Source organism: Mobula hypostoma, chromosome 2, assembly GCF_963921235.1.
Source record: "Mobula hypostoma chromosome 2, sMobHyp1.1, whole genome shotgun sequence".
Lineage (NCBI taxonomy): Eukaryota > Metazoa > Chordata > Chondrichthyes > Myliobatiformes > Myliobatidae > Mobula > Mobula hypostoma.
In genome coordinates, this window is record NC_086098.1 from 109,867,026 (window position 1) to 109,889,470 (window position 22,445).

Genomic DNA, 22,445 nt, shown 5'->3' on the forward strand with positions numbered 1-22,445 from the left:
GACTCATATTGTTTCATATCGCCAAATCATATCGTTTCCTTGCGGCACGGTGGTTGGGGACCACTGGTCTAATCCAACAGGATAATTTACACACATTATGATGATAAAATAATTGATTGTGAACCTACTCTAATCCACCTGAGTTCTACTAATTTTCTTAAATTGATTATTTTTCCTACATTTATATCAAATAATTGTTAGTACTGCCCTTCACTACATTAATTAGTTGCATGAAAAGAGTTCAAAATTGTTATTGAATGTCTTTATTATCCCTTCACAATTATACTTTTTCCACTTAATCCCTTAATATCATTTCCTCGGTTTAACTTTTACTTTTCGTATCAGACCATACAGTTGAATTTCATATTCTTAACTAAATCGTCCCATATTCCCTTTCTGTTGCTGTTATAAGAAGATATTCCTAGTGGAATGATGGAAGTGGGTGCCGAGCCGGAGAAGGCGATGTTAGGAAAAATGATCAATGCTTGGGAATTGGGCTTGTATTGTACGAACAACACACACAAAATGCTGGAGGAACTCAGCGGGCCAGGCAGCATCTATGGGGGGAAAAGGTAACTAGTCGGTGTTTCAGGCCGAGACCCTTCATCAGGACTGGTCAATGTGTTGGATGCGGAGGCTCCTGGTGTGGTAGCTAAGGACAAGAGGAACTGTATCACTGTTAAGGTGGCGGAACAATGGAGTGAGTGCAGATGTTTGGGAAATGGAGAAGATGCGGGTGAGGGTAGCATCAGTGGTGGAGGAAGGGAGCCTTCATTCTTTGTAGAAGGAGGACACCTCTGGTGTCCTGGAAGGGAATGCTGCATCCAGGGAACAAATGTGGCAGAACCGAAGGAAATAAGAAAAGGGAATAGCACTTCTTCAGGAGACACGGTGGGAAGAAGTATAGTCAAGATAACTATGGGAATCAGTAGGTTTATCAACAGCTTGTCTCCGGAAGTGGAGACAGAGAGATCGAGAAAGCGAGGGAGGTGTCAGAAATGGACCAAGTGAGTTTAAGGGCAGGGTGGAAGTTAGAGGCAAAGTTGATGAAATTGATGAGCTCAGCATGGGTGCATGAAGCAGCACATGTGCAGTAGAGGAAGATTTGGGGAGCATTTCCGTGAGAGGCTTGGAACATGGACTTTTCTACACAGCCAGTGAAGAGGCAGGCAGAGCTGGGGCCCATGTAGGTGCCCATGGCTACCCCTCAGGTTTGGGGAAAGTGGGAGGAGCTGAAGGAAAAATTCTGCCCCCAGAATGTGTTTTTAAAATAATTTTCATGAAACACTTGTGGGTAAAATCAGGGTACCTTCTGGTTCTGGATAGCTGTTCATGCCATGCCACATGGGTGCTATAACATTATGAATTTCATGGAGCTCTGACCACAACACGGAGCACAATGGTTTATCCAGGCAAATTTCTGTGGAACAGAAAGAGACACAGCAGGTTGGTCAACCTGTGCAAAGAGAAGAAAGGTGTAGTTTAACATTTTGTTATGTGGGACACAAACATTTCAGTAGATTTGGGAGAAAGGATCAGCAAAGAAAAAAGGGAAAATAGTAGACTGTAAATGAGAGTAACACACAAAATGCCGGAGGAACTCAGCAAGTCAGGTAGCACCTATGCATGAAATACACAGTCCATGTTTGGGCTGATACCCTTCCTAGAAAGGAGAAGGGAAGAGTTTCTTCCTTTCCAGTCCTGATGAAGATTCTCAGTCTGAAATGTCGACTGTTTATTCCTCTCCTGCTGAGTTTCTCCAGCATTTTGTGAGTGTTGTTCTAGATTTACAGCATCCACAGAATCTCTTGTGTTTATGATTTACTGCTACACTGCAATCAGAGGGAGGCACCAAATGCAGGAAGTTGTGAGGGATCAGGATTACTTTAGAGGTGATCGCAGAATGAGGGTGAGTGCTTCTTTTTGTCAGTTTTCAGTGACAGCACTGTGTTACATAAATGCCACTGATCACACCCATATGGTATTGGCTAAAGTTTATTATCTCACTCCCATGTTCCAGTTTCCACAAAGTAATGAATCTATGAATATCTGTAATGTGTGGCAAATACAGAATAAATAGATGTCAAATATTTTTCAGTAAAGACTATTTTACATGATGCATCACATTTGGTGAGCTGAAAGTAAGGATTATATAAGAATATAAGAAATTGGAGCAGGAGTAACCTATGAGGAGAAGTTGAGTCGCCTGGGACTATACTCTCTGGAGTTCAGAAGAATGAGAGGGAATCTTATAGAAACATACAAAATTTTGAAAGGGATAGATAAGATAGAAGTAGGAAAGTTGTTTCCATTGGTAGGTGAGACTAGAACTAGGGGGCATTGCCTCAAGATTCAGGGGAGAAGATTTAGTAAGGAGATGAGGAGAAACTGTTTTTCCCAGTGGTGAATCTGTGGAATTCTCCGCCCAGGGAAGCAGTTGAGGCTTCCTCACTAAATATATTTAAGATACAGTTAGATAGGTTTTTACATAGTAAGGGAATTAAAGGTTATGGGGAAAAGGCAAGTAGATGGAGCTGAGTTGACAGACAGATCAGCCATGATTTTATTGAATGGCGGGGCAGGCTGGAGTCTCAGTCTCTTGTCATAGGTTAACCCAGCAGTGTTAAACATCACACTGGAAGCTAATTGCATGTATTATAAGCCCTGCCTTAAAGCTAGTGACGGGGCTTTTTCACAGCTTTATTGTTCCAGGAATAATTGGTAAGGTATTCACTGTGGGTGGGAAATTCCTCATCTGCCAAAAACTATTGAATGATCGTGATTCCTGCCTGGAGCCTTGGGCACTGATTCTATTCCCAAACTAAAGCAACAGCAATAGCTAGGTGCAGAGACACATATAATCTCTTGAAGAAGTAGATGAGACTTTATAAAGCACTGGTGAGGCCTCACTTGGTGTATTGTGAGCAGTTTTAGGCCCCTTATCTTAGAAAGGATGTGCTGAAACTGGAGAGGGTTCAAAGGAGGTTCACAAAAATGATTCCAGGATTAAATGGCTTGTCAAATGCAGAGCGTTTGATGGCTTTGGGCCTGTATTCACTGGAATTTAGAAGAATGAGGGTTGACCTAATTGAAACCTATCAAATGGTGAAAAGTCTTGACAGAGTGGATGTGGAGAGGATGTTTCCTGTGGTGGGTGTGTCTAAGACCAGAGAATAGAGCCTCAGAATAGAGGGGCGTCCTTTTTGATTGGCGGTGAGGAGGAATTTGTTTAGCCAGAGAGTGGTGAATCTGTGGAATTATTTGCCACAGGCAGCTGTGGAGGTCAAGTCTTTGTATATATTTAAGGCAGAGATTGATAGATTCTTGATTGGTCAGGGCATGAAGGGATACAGGGAGAAGGCAAGAGATTGGGGCTGAGAGGAAAAATGGATCAGCCATGATGAAATGGCGGAGCAGACTCGATGGGCCGAATGGCCTAATCCTGCTCCAATATCTTATGGTCTAAGACTGTAACCGATCTAGCATTCTCAGAGGAAATACAGTACTGTGCAAAAGTCTTGGGCACCCGCACCTTAGATTTTTTTTATATAAAAACTTTGTAGTTTCAGATGTATGGCTCCACAGAGCCCTGATCTCAACATCGTCGAAGCTGACTGGGATTACCTGGAGAAACAAAAGCAAGCGAGACAGCCAAAGTCTATAGAACTGTGGCAAATTCTCTAAGATGCTTGGAACAACATACCGGTCAATTTTCTTATAAAATTGCACAACAGTGTACCTAAGAGAATTGATGCAGTTGTGAAGGCAAAGTGCCGTCACACCAAATATTGATTTAGTGTAGTTTTTTTTTACCTTTTACTGCTCTTTGTAGTTTTTTTTTGTATTTAAAAGCGTTTCATTATTTTTGAAAGCATTTTGCTTTAGAATTTTTTTTACATGTGCCTAAGACAGTACTGTAGATGAACATTTTTGCACTTGCCCAATGTGTTTTCCTTATGATATTCTACAGTAGTGCTGGAGGAAAGACAGCTACTTTAAAATAACCACTTATCTGTAGAAAGCACTTAATAATGAAATATCCCATTTCATTGATGCAAAAATTAACCATATAGACATCCTTCCATTTAAAAAAAACAATCGCATTCCTGGAAAATATTTCATTAAAGTGAAATTTACAAGTTGAAAAGGCATTTTCTCATGAGTTTTAATATGAAGCCTTGGTTGCTTTCTACGGTTCAGTATTCTCCGTTAAAGAATATCCAAATACTTAAAATTCACCCTGAATATCTACAATGATAAACTTTTTTAAAACATAAAATATCATAAAGCATACTGGCATTTTTCCCAAAAAAATCCAAAATCAAACAATTTTACTTTAAAGAAGTGCCTGAATTACCGAACTATGAAGAGAGAAGAGCTAAAGGTGGTGATTGTCAACTGTGCCTGCAATCTTGGTTTTGATGATGTATTTGAAGAAGGGTCACAGGGTGGAGTGATCCAGGTGAAGCGTACCAATGTTTTTGGACTGAAATGGAGAAAGTCCCTGACACTGAGGACAGAAGCAGAGAGAAGGGAGTTGTAGGGGATGCCTGAGCTGGAAGAGTAGAGGGCTAAAGTATGATGTAAATGTAGAAGAGAAAGGGGCATAGAAGATTTGTAAATAAAATCAAGAAATAATATTATAAGTAGTGTCATGAACTGTTGGTGCGTGGCCAAGTGGTTAAGGCATTCATCTAGTGATTTGAAGGTCGCTAGTTTGAGCCTCGGCTGAGGCAGCGTGTGTGTCCTTGAGCAAGGCACTTAACCACACATTGCTCTGCGACGACACTGGTGCCAAGCTGTATGGGTCCTAATGGGTCCCTTGGACAATGTCGATGGCGTGGAGAGGGGAGACTTGCAGCATGGGCAACTGCTGGTCTTCCGTACAACCTTGCCCAGGCCTGCGCCCTGGAAACTTTCCAAGGTGCAAATCCATGGTCTCATGAGACTAACGGATACCTATAAATCATGAAACGAAAGCTAAGCAATTACATCTATCAAGAAAAGTCAGACTTTTTCTCTACAAAAGGGAAGGTTGTGAAATGTACAGATAATGTTTTGTAGGATTAAAAAAGTATTTGATAGGGTGGAACTTATCATGGAACCATGGAGCACCCACATGCAAAGTAAGGGCCCATATTCTTACATTGGTCTGTGATTAAATCTAAAGGACTATGCAAGAGAAATGTGTTTACTCTGCTGGTGGTTAGAATGTGGAATCTTGAGGCCAGTATCACAGAGATATTTAAAAGAAGGCTAAAAAATGTTGCTTTGTTGTTTAAGAAAGGCTATAAGAATAAGCCAGGAAATTATAAGCTTATGAGTGTGTAAGTTATTGGAAGGTATTCTATGGTTCAGGATGTGTAAGTATTTGGATAGACAGGCCAGGTTAGGGATAGTCAACATGGCTTCTGTGAATGGTAGATCATGTCTAATAGATCTTATATAGTTTTTTTTGAAGAGGATGCCAAGAAGATTGATGAAGAAAAGGCAGTGGATGTTGACTATGTGGACTTTAGAAAGGTCTTTGACAAAGTCCCACATGGGAGGTTAGTTTAGAAGATCAAGCACAAGAGATTCTGCAGGTGCTTGAAATCCAGAGTAACACACACAAAATACAGGAGGAACTCAGCGGGTTAGGCAGCATCTCTGGAGAGGAGTAACAAGTCGATGTTTCAGGCCAAGACCCTTCATACGTCCCTCCAACATTCTGTGTGTATTATTCCAGAAGAATAAGATGCTTGGCATTGTGACAAGAATACACATAGATAAGATGTTAGCTGTCCTGTGTGATCAGTGGTTGGTCTGCCACCTGTCTTCAGGAGAGAGAGAGAGAGAGAGATAAGGAAAACAATGGAGCAGCATTTGGAGATGTGTAATGAAGGGGAAAGAGAGCTGTCAAGAGTGGCTCCCCCTTTGAACCCTGAACTGTTTGAAGTGATGGACAGGCGATACCCCAGCAGGGGGATAAAAAGGGACAGGTTCGCTAAGGCAACACACACGACACCCGAGGTAACGAGACCCTGGAAGCGGTGCGCCTCTCACAAGTCGGTGGGAAGCTTTTGGACGGCTGATCGCGGGATCAAGCCATAAACGCACAGGGTGGAAAGGCACGATCAGCGAGAACCTGGTGTGTGTCCACCTTTGCCTGGGTGCCAGGTTCAGTGCAGGGAAACGATCGTATCTGGAAACGGAGGGGTCACGGTCGGTGACCTCAGATGACATCACAAAGGACTCGCCCGACAGCTGACTGCGAAGGTCTGTGTATGGAAGCTGTGTTGAATATTCATTTGTTTTGCTCTCTCTCCTTCCCCCCCACTGTCCATCTCCATGGCAACGATTACTGCGAACTGAACTAAATTGAACTGGACTTTGTGTCACTTTGAAACTGGTCATTTACCCCTAGACAACGATAGAGCTTGATTAATTTTGTTATCTTAATTCTGTGTACATGTGTGTTTATCATTGCTGAACTGTTGCATTTATTATCCTTTTTTGATTAGAGTACTGTGTTGCTTGTTTCTTTAATAAAACTTTCTTAGTTCTAGTAATCCAGACTCCAACTGAGTGATCTATTTCTGCTGGTTTGGCAACCCAGTTACGGGGTACGTAACAGCATTCAGAATGAAGTAGCCAAGCAGATCCAACATTGGCTTAGTGGGAGAAGCCAGAGAGTGGTAATAGATGGTTGTCTGTCTGACTGGAGGCCTGTGATTAGTGGTGTGCCACAGGGAATGGGGCTGGGTCCTTTGTTGTTTGGCATCTATAATTAATGATTTAGATGATAATGCAGTAAACTAGATCAGCAAATTTGTGGATGACATCAAGATTGTGGGCATGGTGAACAGTGAGGAAGGCATTAAAGCTTTCAACGTGATCTTCTCCAGGTGGGAAAATGTGCTGGAAAAAATGGCAGATGGAGTTTAATGCAGACAAGTTTGAGGTGCTTCCCTTGAGGAAGACAGACCAGGGTAAGACTTTCATATTGAATGGTAGAGCACTGAGCTGTGTCGTAGAACAGAGGGAGCTGGGAATACAGATCCAAAATTCTTTGAAAGAGCCACTGCAGGTAGACAGGGTCGGAAAAAGAGCTTTTGGCACATCAGCCTTAATAAATCAAGGAACTGAGTACAGGATTTGGGATGTTATGTTGAAGTTGGTGAAGTGGAATTTAGGGTATTGTGTGCAGATCTGGTCACCTACCTACAGGAAAAATATCAGCAAGCTTGAAAGAGTGCAGGAAAAAATTACACAGATGTTGCCGGGGCATGAGGACTTGAATTACAGGGAAAAGTTGAATAGCTTAGGACTTTATCTCCTGGAGTGCTGAGGAATGAGAGGAGTACAAAATTATGACGGGTATCAGTAGGATGAACACATACAGAATTTATTCCCTCAGGTTGGGTGAACTAGAACTAGTGGCCATTGGTTTCGAGTGAAAGGTGAAATATTAGGCAGAATAAATACAAATGTTTGTAGCTTGGCATGGACTGGACAGGCCAGAGGGCCTGCTTCTGTGCTGTAGTGTTCTATTACTCCATCGGGGAACCTGAGAGCAAACTTCTTCAGAGAGTTGTGCAAGTGTGGAACGAGCTGCCAACAAAAGTGGTAGATACGGGTTCTGTAGTAACATTTAAGAAAAGTTTGGATAGGTACGTGATGAGAAGAGTTTGGAGGGCTGTGGTGCAGGTGCAGGTAGATGAGAATAGGCAGAAGACTAGAGTGGGATAGACTAGATGGGCTGAAGAGCCTGTTTCTTTGCGGTAGTGTTCCTTGATTTAATGTGTCTATAAACACCAGAATGAGAGGGGTAGTGGATGGATCGACTAATGGATTTATATGCTGAAGGATAAAGGAGAATAATGTAGACCATAACTGGCAAAGATCTATTGTGTCATGGGTCTGATTTTGTGTGTTATTTACTGCGTAATAATCAGGATTCTTCAGTAATGCTTTGTGAAGATAAGATCACAGTAAAGGCTTGTGAAAAGGGAGATTTTGTTAAAATTTTGCACTAGTCACAATCTGTAAATGCCAAATATCGAGACCTGTGGAATGCACTCTTGGTAAGAGAAGAAGTCACAAATAAAATAATTGCTGTCTTCATTGCCGCAGAATAGAGTAGATTCAAACCAGGACACTGTTGAAGTTATCTGAAGTGATCTAGAATGTCATTGACAAGAGGTTTCAGGAAAACAGGAAGGATTGATAGAACACCTTAATCACATCCTTGATGCTGTGATTTGGGTAAAAGAGATTCAAAGTAGGAAAGACGTGAGAAATTAAAAAACTTAAGGAAGGAAGTGGACAGTGTATACAGAAATAGACAGTGGAATTGAAAGGGTATTTCTGATGTTAATGAAAGTAGATGAAGTGTGCTAAGATAGCCTGAGGATGGGGTATTTCAGGAGGGCTGATAATTATTCAATATAAACTAGCATTGGGAAGAGGTTGTGCGGGCTCTTAAGGGAAGCATGTAGCTGAGGAACTATGAGACAAAATGATTTGAGGAAAGTGGTTTAGGAGGAAGATGCCAGGAGTTCTGTTGTATTGTTAAAAGCATGAAGTACAGGACTACGGCAGTGCCAACACACACAAATCATTGCTCAGCTCACTTCTGAGACCCTTTTGAGAGGAAGTGAAAAGGAGAGACTTGTGGGTAAGTGCCTTTAATTATGGATAGGGACTATATTAATTAATTTGCAGGTAGAATGGAAAAGGTTGAGAGTAATCAATGGGATTCAAGATTGTTTAATGTCGTTTCCAGTACACAAGTGTAAAGGGGAACAAAAGAATTGGATCTGATGCAGCACAAAGAAACACAATAAGATAAAGAACACAATAATAAAAAACAGAATAAATGTAAATACATACGATAGCTTATAGATTGATTGTATGTCTATAAAGTGACGCTAGGCACAGGAATTTCTTTACATCAGGTGACTCTGACAGGAAATGATGAAGTAAAGGTGGTTGGGGAGGTGTTGATCAGCCTCACTGCTTGGGGAAGGTAACTGTCCTTGAATCTGGTGGTTCTGCATGGCTGCTGCGTGGCCTCCTCCCTGATGGGAATGGGACAAATAGTCCATGAACACTGTGGGTGGAATCCTTCATGATGTTACTGCCCCTTTTCCGGCAGCTTCCTGCATATATCTCCTTAATGGCAGGTAGGCTTCTGCCTGCGATGTGTGGGCAGCTTTGGCTGCCCGTTGTAGAGCATCCTGTCTGCGGCACGCGGTTTCCATACCAAACAATGAAGCAGTTTGTCAGGATGCTCTCTACTGATATTCAGTTTGCCAGAGCAGGTATTTAAGATCATCCGCATGGAATTCGCTACCAGAAACAGAATCTGGAAAGCCTTACAGTGGATATTTGTAAATAAACAGTTGAAATGAGACTTTGCCACACACAAAATGCTGGAGCGAACTCAGCAGGCCAGGCAGCATCTAGGAAAAGAGTACGGTCAACATTTTGGGAGGAACTGGGGTCCTGCCGAAGGGTTTCAGGCTGAAATGTTGACTGTACTCTTTTTGATAGATGCTGCCTGGCCTGCTGAGTTCCTCCAGCATTTTGTGTGTGTTGCTCATATTTCCAGCATCTGCAGGTTTGCCCTTCTTTGCCACGGCAGTTCTTTGAGGGATAGGGCAGAGTGAAGAGCTCTGGCAGAAATCTGGAGAAGACACAGAATGTGCTGCATCCCTCCATTCAGCCATCTAATGTATGGTAATCCTTAGAATTAGGTTTTTAAAGTTTGTAATGAAACAAAAGAACATCAAGCAGATGAACAAAAGAACATCAAGTAGATAAACAAAGAAGTAGACCTGTAATGAGTGTACAAGGAGGTTTTGTATTTGAATGGAGAAGGAGGGACTTCAGATCATCTGATCAAAGGAAGTTTCATGTTATTAAGATTTCTCATTGCTACCTGCATGGTTTGTTTCCAGCATGGGCGTACTGCTTTGCACTTGGCTGCTTACAAGGGGCACATTGATGTTGTACGAATTCTCCTGAAAGCAAGTTGTGATCTGGACATTCAGGATGATGTAAGTGACTATACTCTCCGCATTAGACTTCCTCATTTCTCACCTTCAATTTCGCACACTCTTCATGGTCAAGGTTGTTTGGTCAGCAATTGATGGAATCTCACAAAATAATTAAGTGTTCTTAAATTGTCAAAGCCAGGATATTTTATATTGTAAGCTTCTGTTGTGAATGATTTTTAATGCACCTGCTTTTCCTGTGGGCTTTAATAATTGATTAGAAGTTATCTTCAGTCATGTAGCAGCTATATGTGGCGGGGTAAATGCCTTTCTCAAAAGGCAGTAGTGAACAAGTTGGGACTGCACAAGAATATGTCACACTTCATTTACAGTAAACCTATGTTAATCTAGTATACATCAGACTTTGCAACACACTTTAAATTCACTTCAAAGACATGTTACACATTGGAATAATATTTTTAATGAACCCACTGAGTTTAAAGGGAAGCTCAGAAAACAAGGCCCCGATAAATTTAAAGGGAACATGATAAACAGAGTCGGGTCAGTTTCAAGGGAACAAACTGAGCCAAGTTTAAAGGGAGCATGTGAACCACAATTTTGGTGAGTGGAATGGGGAGTGTGGGAGATCCAGCAATTGCACAGGAATGGAAACCTGCACAAGTGGATGGGGAGCATGACGATCACCACTTCATGAGCCAGATGCCAAACCGCTGGATTTCTGAATAGTCAGATAGCGGATTACAGCAGTTTTACTATATTGGATTTAATTTCAATATTTGCTGTTGCTTAATTCCTGAGGCTGAGCCCCTGGATATTGTACCTCGCCTTAGCTCTTTGAAAAAGTGTATTTGAAATAATAAGTAGCTTGTAATTTGCAGATTGCAGGTTTTCATTGTATCTGAGTTGCAGCATCGAGAGGCATTCACGGTGTTCAGATTTGACATTACACTACAGCTACCAAATTGAATAAAAGTCCTCCTCAATCGTATTCATGGATAATAGTTATTCAATTTTGAAATAAAATCCACTTTTTCTGGATGCCTCTACCAGACAGGTTATTATTTATACCTTTTCCAAAGTTGCAGTAGGCTTTAAAAGTGTGTGTGTTTAAAAAAATCTCAAAATGTGTTTTAATAAGTAATTTGTGTTTAATTTCAAGCTATTCGTTATATAGCCATGAAGATTAATAATTAAAAACTTACAGATTATGATGGATATATGTTTATCTTTTTGATAAAAATGTATTTTTAAAACCACTGCTGCCTGTGCTCCAAGCCCGTGCGGGTAAGAACAGGATAATTTGGCAGATGAATGTGTGGCTGAGGAACTGGTGCAGGGGGCAAGGGTTCAGGTTTATGGATCATTGCAATCTGTTCTGGGGAAGGTATGACCTGTACAAAAGGGACGTGTTACACCTGAACCCGAGAGGGACCAATATCCGTGCAGGCAGATTTGCTGGAGCTGTTCATGAGGTTTAAACTAATTTGGCAGGGGGATGGGAACTGGAATGATAGTGCTGAGGCTGAGGTAGTTGGTTTACGGAGGCAGTGTGCAGTGAGACTGCTAGCAAAGAGAAACTGATGATAGGGCAAAATTGCAGTCAACAAGATGAGTTGCAACATAAAAGGCATGCAGAATCAAAAAGGGTGAGTACAGGACGGAAGGTATTATGTTAGAATGCACAGTATATGGAATAAGGTAGGTGATCTTGTAGCACAGTTACAGGTTGGTATGTACAATGTTGTGGGCATCACTAAATTGTGGCTGTAAGAAGATTATAACTGGGAGCTTAACGTCCAAGGATACACGTTGTATCAAAAGGACAGGCAGGTAGGCAGAGGGGGTTGGCATGGCTCTGTTGGTAAAAATTGAAATCAAAACATGAGAAAGAGGTGACATAGGATCAGAAGGTGTTGAATTGTTGTGGATAGAGCTAAGGAACTGCAAGGGTAAAAAGACCCTGATGAGAGTTGTATACAGGCCCCCAAACAGTAGTAAAGATGTGGTCTGCAAATTGCAATGGGAGATAGAAAATGCATGTCAAAAGAGCAATGTTACAAAAGTCATGGGGGATTTCAGTATGGAGGTAGATTGGGGGAAAATTAGTTTGGTGCTGGATACAAAGAGGAGAAATTTCTAAAATGGCTCCAAGATGGCTTTTTAGAGCAGCTCATGGTTGAGCCCAATAGTAGCTAATCTGATTAGGTATTGTGCAATGAGCCAGAATTGATTAGAGAGCTTAATGTAAAGGACCCCTTAGAGGTAAGAGATCATAATGTGATAGTATTCACCCTGCAATTTAAGAAGGAGAAGCTAAAGTCAGATATGTAAGTATAATAATAGAGTAAAGGGAATTACAGAGGCATGAGAGAGAAGCTGGCCAAAACTGATTGGAAAGGAACACTAGCAGAGATGATGGCAGAGCAGCAGTGGCTGGAATTTCAGAGAGCAATTCAGAAGGCGCAGGATATGTACATCCCAAAAAGGAAGAAGTATTCCAAAGGCAGGATGACACAACCTTGGCTGACAAGAGAAGTTAAAGCCAACATAAAAGTGAAAGAGAGGGCATACAATGGGCCAAAAATTAGTGGGATTTGGGGAGCTTTTAAAAACCAACAGAAGACAAATAAAAAAAGGAAAAGATGGAATATGAAAGTAAGCTAACCAATAATATATTTTAAAAAAAGATACTAGAAGTTTCTTCATTTACATAAAAGTATAGAGAGGCAAGAATGGATATTGGTCCATTGGAAAAAAGATGCTGGAGAGGTAGTAATGGGGGAAAAGGAAATGGAAAACACACTGAATTAATTATTTTGCATCAGTCTTCACTATGGAAGACACTAGCAGTACTGTGGAAGTTCCAAGTGTCAGGGGTCATGAAGTGTGTGAAGTTATCATAACTAGGGAGAAGGTTCTTGGGAAACTGAAAGGTCTGAAAGTAGATACATCACCTGGATCCAATAGTATACACCCCAGAGCTCTGTGGAAGCATTAGTAATAATCTTTCAAGAATCAATTGATTCTGGCATAGTTCCAGAGGACTGGAAAATTGCAAATGTTACTTCACTCTTCAAGAAGAGAGAGAGGTAGAAGAAAGGAAATTATAGGCCACTTAGTCTAACCTTAGTCAGTGGTTGGTAAGATGTTGGAGTAAATTGTTGAGGATGTGGTTTCAGGGTTCTTGGAAGGCACATGATAAAATAGGTCATAATCAGCATGGTTTCCTTAAGAGAAAACCTTTCCTGACAAATTACTTGAATTCTTTGAAGAAATAACAAGCAGGATAGACAGAGGAGAATTAATTGATGTTGCATGCTTGGATTTTCACAAGGCCTTTGAGAAGATGCCACACCTGCGACTGGTTAACAAGTTAAGAGCCATAGTATTACAGGAAAGATACTAACATGGATAGAGCTGAAATGGCAGGAGGCAAAGAGTGGAAATAAAGGGAGCCTTTTCTAGTTGGTTGTCAGTGACTAGTGGTGTTCCACAGGGGTCTGTGTTGGGACCGCTTCTTTTTACGTTACATGTCCATGATCTGGATGAGGGAATTAGTGGCTTTGTGGCCAAGTTTGTGGACAATACGAAGATAGATGGAGGGGCTTCATCTTTACAGTAGAGGAGGCCGCGGATAGACACACTCAGGTTGGAGGAACAACACCTTATATTTCATCTGAGTAGCTTCCAACCTGATGGCATGAACATTGACTTCTCCAACTTCCGCTAATGCCCCACCTCCCCCTCATACCCCATCCGTTATTTATTTATATACTCACATTCTTTTTCTCTCTCTCCTTTTTCTCCCTCTCACTATACCCCTTGCCCATCCTCTGGGCTTCCCACCCCCCCCCTTTTCTTTCTCCCCAGACCTCCTGTCCTATGATCCTCTCGTATCCCTTTTGCCAATCACCTGTCCAGCTCTTGGCTCCATCCCTCCCTCTCCTGTTTTCTCCTATCATTTCGGATCTCCCCCTCCCCCTCACACTTTCAAATCCCTTACTCACTCTTCCTTCAGTTAGTCCTGACGAAGGGTCTCGGCCTGAAACGTCGACTGTACCTCTTCCTAGAGATGCTGCCTGACCTGCTGCGTTCACCAGCAACTTTTATGTGTGTTGCTTGAAATTCCGGCATCTGCAGATTTCCTCGTGTTTGCGTGAAGTAATATTGAGGCTTTATAAGGCCAAATGGCCTAATTCTGCTCCTATATTTAATGGTCTTTAAGCAATGGTTGCTATATAGCACGGTTGGAAACTGCACACAGCAAATTCCATGGTGGTTACCCATGATGATGTAGTCCTGGGATATCTACCTTGTCCTTAGAAGTAATAATGTATGTGCCCACTGTATGTTTAACAACATGAAGCTTCTTTTTTGCATGGTTGGTTAGTTACGTTATATGCTTCGACGTGTACAGTTAACTTTGCATTTCTTTAAGGCATTTCATTCCACTTAGTTTTCACCTCTGCCCCACTTGTTCACCTTGCCTGCTTAACTATGTCTATTTAATTTCTAATCTCCCAGCATGCTTCACAAATCAGTGTCTTCAGAATTATAGAATATTGCATTCACCATTCTGACCCAGTAGCATTCTACAACTATCAGGTGAATCTGTATTTTTAATATGAATGGGATTGGAATTGTGGCTTGGTCATGGAAATAAATACCGTCTGAACAGTCATCTGGGTATTGGTTCACCATTACTGCAACAACATTGATGTTTCAGCACTGAGTGGAGCTGCAACTTTGACTTGGATAGAAATTTAAAAAATGGGGAAACAAAGACAAAAAAATTGAATGAAATAAAAGAGTAATAAATCTGGAGCATTCTGTGTTTATAAATCAGAATCAACTTTATTATCACTGTCGTAATGATGTGAAATTTGTTGTTTTGTAACAGCAGTACAGTATAGTAATATAAGGATTTTATATAACTGTGATTGCAAAATTAATAACTAGTGCAAATATAAGGCAGTGTTCATGGATTCATGAACCATCAGAAACCTGATGGTGAGGGGGAAGAAGCTGTTTCTAAATCATATGGTGAGGATCCTTGCTATAGGCCTATTGAGCCACATTTCATTTCCTTTCTATCAGGGGCCAAAGATGCTTGCAAAGGAATGGTTTGGATTTAACATCTTTGCATTGTCTGTTGAAGTGTTACCAGGCAACTAATGTTCCAGCAATGTTAAAATTCATTAACTGAATTCCTGCAGTTTTAAAGTGTTTTACTTTTGGTCTAATTTGGAGAAAACAAAGTTTAGCCCAATTCAGACCTCTAGTGGCCTAAAGTGGAATTGCCTTAAATTTTAAACCAATTAGATTTTTCTCTGGATAAAACAGTCATCTAGATAATTGTTCTCCTCTGTTGACCAATCATCTAAAGCCTTATTTAAACCCCAATCGTTTTTGTAATTGGCCAGTAATGGTGCGCACAGTATGGTAGTTATATATTGTTGAGAATATTTTCTTCTCTTCTCATAATTGAGGATGACTTGGTTGCTTGACAGTTTTGAGGTGGCTGATGAAGCCATGTGCCTCACATGAGCAGAAGCTGCTTGATAGGTTGAATTAGTGGTATGGTAAATAGTGTGCTTCTGCTGTTTCAGTGTCTCTGGACAAAGAAACTCAATTCCATAATTTCACAATCCTCTGGCTAAAGAAATGTCTCCGCATCTCTGTTTTAAATGGACACCCCTCTATCCTGAGGCTGTGCCCTCCTTTCCTAGACTCCTCCACCATGGGAAACATCCTTTCCACATCTACTCTGTCTAGGCCTTTCAACTTTCGAAGGGTTTCAATGAGATATCCCCTCATTGGGGAGGGGAGGAGAAGATAGCGACGCGACATGACGCAGCGCGTGCGGCGGCTCTGAAATGATACCGTATTTGTTAAATAGGTACCATGCACAAGCCTGATTTGATGGAGACAGACGTGAGAAGCATGGAGGAACATCTGGAGAAACTTCTGAAATGCCTGCTTCGCTGCCGCTGCTACTGTGCGATCGAGAATCTCTGGAGGAGAAGGCCCCAAATCCTCAGCTTTGCCTATTGCCTGTTGCCGGGGCCGGGGTCGAAGTGCTTGGCAGAGATGGTGCTCGGTGCTCGGTGTTGGAGGGCTGGTTGGAGGCTCGAAAGTTTTGGACGGGTTTGGGCCAAGAGCTGGCTGTGGCCGGGTGCTTCCAGGGTGCTGCATCGGCAAGTTTGCAGCACTGGAGGTTCATGGCAGGGAGAGTTTCTTCCTTCTACCGTCTGCGTGAGATGATGGGACTTTCAAGAGACTTTGAGACTTTTTTTTACCATGCCCATGGTCTGTTCTTTATCAAATTACGGTATTGCTTTGCACTGTTGTAACTATATGTTATAATTATGTGTTTTTTGTCAGTTTTTTTAGTCTTCGTTTGTCTTGTGTTTCTGTGATATCATACTGGAGGAGCATTGTGTCATTTCTTAATGCATGCATTACTAAATGACAATAAAAGAGGACTGCGTGTCCGCATAACCTAATCCTTCTAAATTACAATGAGTGCAGATCCAGAGCTATCAAACATTCCTCGTATGGTAACACTTTAATTCCTGGAATCATCCTTGTGAACCTTTTCTGAACCTTCTCCAACTTCAGCTTATCTTTTCTTCAATGAGGGGCCCAAAGCTATTCACAATACTCAAGTTGAGGCCTCACCAGTACCTTTATAAACCCTCAGCATCGCATCCCTGCTCTTGTATTCTAGACCTTTTGAAATGAATGCTAACGTGGCATTTGCCTTCCTCACCTCTGGCTCAACCTGCACCTTAACCTTTAGGTTGTTCTGCACAGGGACTACCAAATCCCTTTGCATCTCGGATTTTTAGATTTTCTCCCCATTTGGAAAATAGTCTGCATATTTTATTTCTTTTACCAAAGTGCATGACCATGCACTTGCCACTTTCTTGCCTGTCCTGCTAATCTGTCTAAGTCCTTCTGCAGCCTGCCTGTTTCCTCAATACTACCTGCCCCTCCACCAATCTTTGTATCATCTGCAAACTTGGCAAGAAAGCCATCTATTCCATCATCTAGGTCATTAATGTTGTTGTTCATCCATCATCAACATTGATGAGGACCTTGACACCGTCATAATGGTGTTGAGACTAGCGCTTGATTTGGATTTAAGTGAGGGAGCGTCAGCCTCACCCTCTCTTCCCAATTCCCATCTGGATCCGGTGGCAAGACAGAGTTGTTAAGTCATTAATTTACAGCATAAAAAGAAGTGGTCCCAACACCGACCCCCGCGGAACCCACTAATCACTGGCAGCCAACCAGAAAAGGATCCTTTTATTCACACTCACTGCTTCCTACCAATCAGCCAATGCTCTAACCATGCCAGTAACTTCCCTTTAATATCATGGGCTCTTAACTTGGTAAGCAGCCTCATATGTGGCACCTTGACAAAAGCCCAAATACACAATGTCCACTGCATCCCCTTTATCTGTCCTACTTGTAATCTCCTCAAAGAATTCCAACAGGTTCTTCAGGCAAGAATTCCCCTTAAGAAAAACATGTTGACCTTGTCCTGTCTTGTCCTGTGTCACCAAAGTACTCCATAACGTCATCCTTAACAACTGACTCCAACATCTTCCCAAGCACTGAGGCTAGGTTAACTGGTCTATAATTTCCTTTCTACTGCCTTCCTCCTTTCTTAATTTTTGCTTTGTTGTATTTTGCTTTTACATTAGCTTTGACTTCCCTTGTCAGCCACGGTTGTACTATTTTGCCATTTGAATATTTCTTTGTTTTTGGAATACATCTGTCCTGCACCTTCTCAATTTTTTTTCAGAAATTCACACCATTGCTGCTCTGCTGTCATCCCTGCCAGCATCTCTTACCAACTTACTTTGGCAGTCTCCTCTGTCATACCACTGTAATTTCCTTTACACCACTGAAATACAGCTATGTCATACTTGATTCTCTCTCTATCAAATTTCAAGTTGAACTCAATCATATTGTGATCACTGCCTCCTATGGGTTCTTTTACTTTAAGCTCTCTAATCACCTCTGATTCATTACTTTAACACCCAATCTAGTGTAGCTAATCCCCTAGTAAGCTCAAGGACAAATTGCTGTAAAAAGCCATCTTGTAGGCATTCAATGAACTTGCTCTCGAGATCCATTATCAATCTGATTTTCCCCAATCAGAATCTCCCAGGACTATCATAACCTTTTCACATGCCTTTTCTACTTCCCCTTCTAAGCTATCATCCACATCCCAGCTACTGTTGGGAGGCCTGTAAGTAACTGCCATTGGGTCATTTTACCCCTGCAGTTTCTTAACTCAACCCACAAGGATTTAACATCTTCCGATCCTATGTTACATATTTCTACTGATGTGATGCCATTCTTTACCAGCAGAGCCACACCACCCTCTCTGCCTACCTTCCTATCCCTCTGATACAATGTGTAATGTTGGACATTCAGCTCCCAACTACAATCATCCTTCAGCCATGATTCTGTGATGGCCACAACACCATACCTGACAATCTGTAATAGTGCTACAAGACCATCCACCCTATTTCTTATACTCTGTGCATTGAGATAAAACACTTTTACTGTGTTTGCTGCCTTTTTGATTCTGCATTCCTAATGCACTGATACTCACCCTGCTGGCTGCAATTTTGTCCTACCATCTGCCTGCCCTTCCAGAGAGCCTGACTGCAAGCTATCTTTACTTTTTTACCATCTGTCCAATCACTCTGGTTCCCACCCCACTGCCAAATTAGTTTAAACCCACCTCAACAGCTCTAACAAACCTGCCCACGAGAATATTGGTTCCCCTCGGGTTCAGGCGTAACCCATCACTTTTGAACAGGTCAAACTCCCACAAAAGAGATACCAATGATCTAAGAACCTGAAGCCCTGCCCCTGCACCAGCTTCTCAGTCAAGTATGAATCTGCCAAATTAACCTGTTTCTACCCTCACTTGTGCATCTCACAGGCAGCAATCCAGAAATTACTACCCTGGGGGACCTGCTTCTCAGCTTTCTACCTAGCTCTCAATTCTCTTTTCAGGATCTCTTTGCTTTTCCTTCCTATGTCTTTGGTACCAATATGTACCAAGACATCTGGCTGCTCTCCCTCCCTTTCTTAAATGCTGTGGACGCAATCCGAGACATCCCTGGCCCTGGCTCCATGGGGGCAACATACCATCCAGGTGTCCTGTTCACATCCACAGAATGTTCTATGTTCCAAGTTTTGTCAATGAGAATGAGGTTATACAAGACAACAAGCCTTATAGTCAATACATGCACCACTACACAACCAATCTGTCCCGGTTGCACAAAGTTATTGACGAAACTTGGAAAATAGAACATTCTGTGGATGTGAACAGGACAAGGAGGCTGTCCTCAATCTCCTTCCAGTAGCCAGAATTCCAGTGTGAGTTCTGTCCATGAAGAAGCACAGTGCTCCTCACTGATTGACATGCCACAACTAAGGCAAGTAGCAACACTGGCCTTGAGAAAATTCTTCTCAGATTTTGCTGATCTCAGCAGATAGTCTCCATTGTACACTTGTTTATGTTTTCTAACCAATGGGCGCACTACAGATCAAATCCTAGTGTAAAATGGAATTAAGAGAGCTTGTTACAATCTCTCTCACTGTAATGCTACAGCTATTCCCCAAAGAGCTTCCTGCTGGAGTTGAGTTAATCTAAGGAACAGAAACAAGAAAGATATTGCTAGTACCACGTTACCATTTGTGTGATCTTCCTTTGACTTTAGTATACAAATTCTACAGAAAATAACTCCCAAACTCCCAAGTTCACTTTAAGATCCACCCGAAATGTTGCACAAGGCATGAGTTATGAGATGTCAGAAGCAGAAAATTGTGGGAGGGTAATTTTGGCGTCTGGAGAATGTTTTAAGGATTCGAAGAAAATGGGGAATTTGATTTTAACAAATTACTAGACAAGGAAAGTTTAAGGCACTCAAGGATAGCAAGTTCTGAATGTTGCTCAGATTTTCAACAGTCAGCTGAATTTGAATGCTTGAGTAAATGAGATGAATACTTTTGTTATTGAGTCATTCCTGCAATTTTAAATGATAGACTTGGCCACCCGATACTAAATGCACAGTTTATTTCAAATATTGTTGATTTTAATTTCAGCATGAAGCCTAAAGGAGCACCCAAAGGTTTGTGTCAAACATTCCAATCAGAGCTGAATACCAAATAAAATACAAATTGAGATGAGGAGGGTGGGCAGAGAACAGGGACTGATGAACTAGTTTATTTCAGACAAGTGAAGTTCTCTTCTTTGCGTCTAGCAGTTCGACATATGCTGAATTTACATGAAGCATATGTTATGACATAGTGTTGTAAAAAGGGAAAGTATGGAGCAGGGGCCAGATTTGCTGTTACTTACTCTTAATTAGTACAGACAAGGGGATGATGCCAACACCAAGGTTACTGTCTGAGATTTGCTGCCATACCATTAGGTTAGCAAAAGCCAAAACTCAAAGTCTAGCTTATTTAACTCATAGAATTCAATAGTGTATTTAGCAACAGAGATAAAAGCTACATTTGTCAACTTAAATCATCAGGTTTTAAGGAAAATGCTGAATTAACCTATTAAGTGTTGAAGATACATTGTCTCAAGCCTGCATTCTCATTATCTGAAGTATTAATTTAAAATATTTCCACTTTTCTTTGTCTATTCTGTCTTTACCTCACAGCTTTAATCAGAGCTTTAATTTCCAGCAATTTGTTACGCAAAATATTTTAAAGTCAGCACATGCAATAGTTACCTGCTGACTGCCCTTATGTGGCATAATCTGGGCAATTATTTCTTAAATTCAACATAATTTGCACCATTCCATGTACTTGACAGCTGCCTTTACTTCAAAGTTCAAAGCTCAAAGTAAATTTATTATCAAAGTACATATATGTCACTATGTACAACCCTAAGATTCATTTTCTTGCAGGCAATCCCAGTAAATACAGGAAACACAATAGAATCATTGAAAGACCACATTCACCAAGACAGATAACAACCTAAGTGCAAAAATCAACAAACTGTGTAAATACAAAAAGAAAGAAAAAAATAAGTATGTGATAAATATTGAGAACATGAGATGAAGAGTCCTTGAAAGTGATTTCAGTTCAGTGATGGTGCGAATGAAGTTGAATCAAGTTATCCTGGGTTCCTGTACCTCCTTCCTGACTGCAGCAGTGAGACGAGAGCATGACCTGGATGATTGGGGTGTTGATGATAGATACTACTTTCCTGTGATAGCACTGTGTAGATCTGCTCAGTGGTGGGGCAGACTTTACCTGTGATGGACTGGGCCATACCCACTACTTTTTGTAGGATTTTCTGTTCAAGGGCATTGATGTTTCCGTTCCAGGGCATGATGCAGCCAGTCAATATACTCTCCACACATCTGTAGAACTTTCTCAGAGTTTTAGGTAACATGCTGAATCTTCGCAAACTTCTAAGGAAGTAAAACTTCTGGACTAGTTCCTGAGGATTGGAGGGTGGTTAATGTAACCCCGCTTTTTTAAAAAGGGAGAGAGAAACCGGGGAATTATAGACTGGTTAGCCTAACATTGGTGGTGGGGAAAATGCTAGAGTCAGTTATCAAAGATGTGATAACAGCACATTTGGAAAGCAGTGAAATCATTGGACAAAGTCAGCATGGATTTGTGAAAGGAAAATCATGTCTGACGAATCTCATAGAATTTTTTGAGGATGTAACTAGTAGAGTGGATAGGGGAGAACCAGTGGATGTGGTATATTTGGATTTTCAAAAGGCTTTTGACAAGGTCCCACACAGGAGATTAGTGTGCAAACTTAAAGCACACGGTATTGGGGGTAAGGTATTGATGTGAATAGAGAATTGGTTGGCAGACAGGAAGCAAAGAGTGGGATAAACTGAACCTTTTCAGAATGGCAGGCAGTGACTAGTGGGGTACCGCAAGGCTCAGTGCTGGGACCCCAGTTGTTTACAATATATATTAATGACTTAGACGAGGGAATTAAATGCAGCATCTCCAAGTTTGCAGATGACACGAAGCTGGGCGGCAGTGTTAGCTGTGAGGAGGATGCTAAGGGGATGCAGGGTGACTTGGATAGGTTAGGTGAGTGGGCAAATTCATGGCAGATGCAATTTAATGTGGATAAATGTGAGGTTAGCCACTTTGGTTGCAAAAACAGGAAAACATTATTATCTGAATGGTGGCTGATTAAGAAAAGGGGAGGTGCAACGAGACCTGGGTGTCATTATACACCAGTCATTGAAAGTGGGCATGCAGGTACAGCAGGCGGTGAAAAAGGCGAATGGTATGCTGGCATTTATAGCGAGAGGATTCAAGTACAGGAGCAGGGACGTACTACTGCAGTTGTACAAGGCCTTGGTGAGACCACACCTGGAGTATTATGTGCAGTTTTGGTCCCCTAATCTGAGGAAAGACATT

General features: G+C 41.5%; 1 protein-coding gene across 14 annotated transcripts in view; it reads left to right on the forward strand.

Annotated features, from left to right (window-relative positions):
• Positions 1–22,445, forward strand: part of ankrd6b (ankyrin repeat domain 6b) — a 198,001-nt gene that overhangs the window by 138,582 nt on the left and 36,974 nt on the right. For 13 of the 14 annotated variants that reach the window (XM_063040383.1, XM_063040384.1, XM_063040386.1 and 10 more), the window contains one exon: positions 9,945–10,043. The exons of the other annotated variant lie outside the window; for it this stretch is intronic. In XM_063040383.1, coding sequence (XP_062896453.1) covers positions 9,945–10,043 — 99 coding nt within the window. The remainder of the gene's footprint in view (positions 1–9,944; positions 10,044–22,445) is intronic. 14 annotated transcript variants of the gene reach the window in all.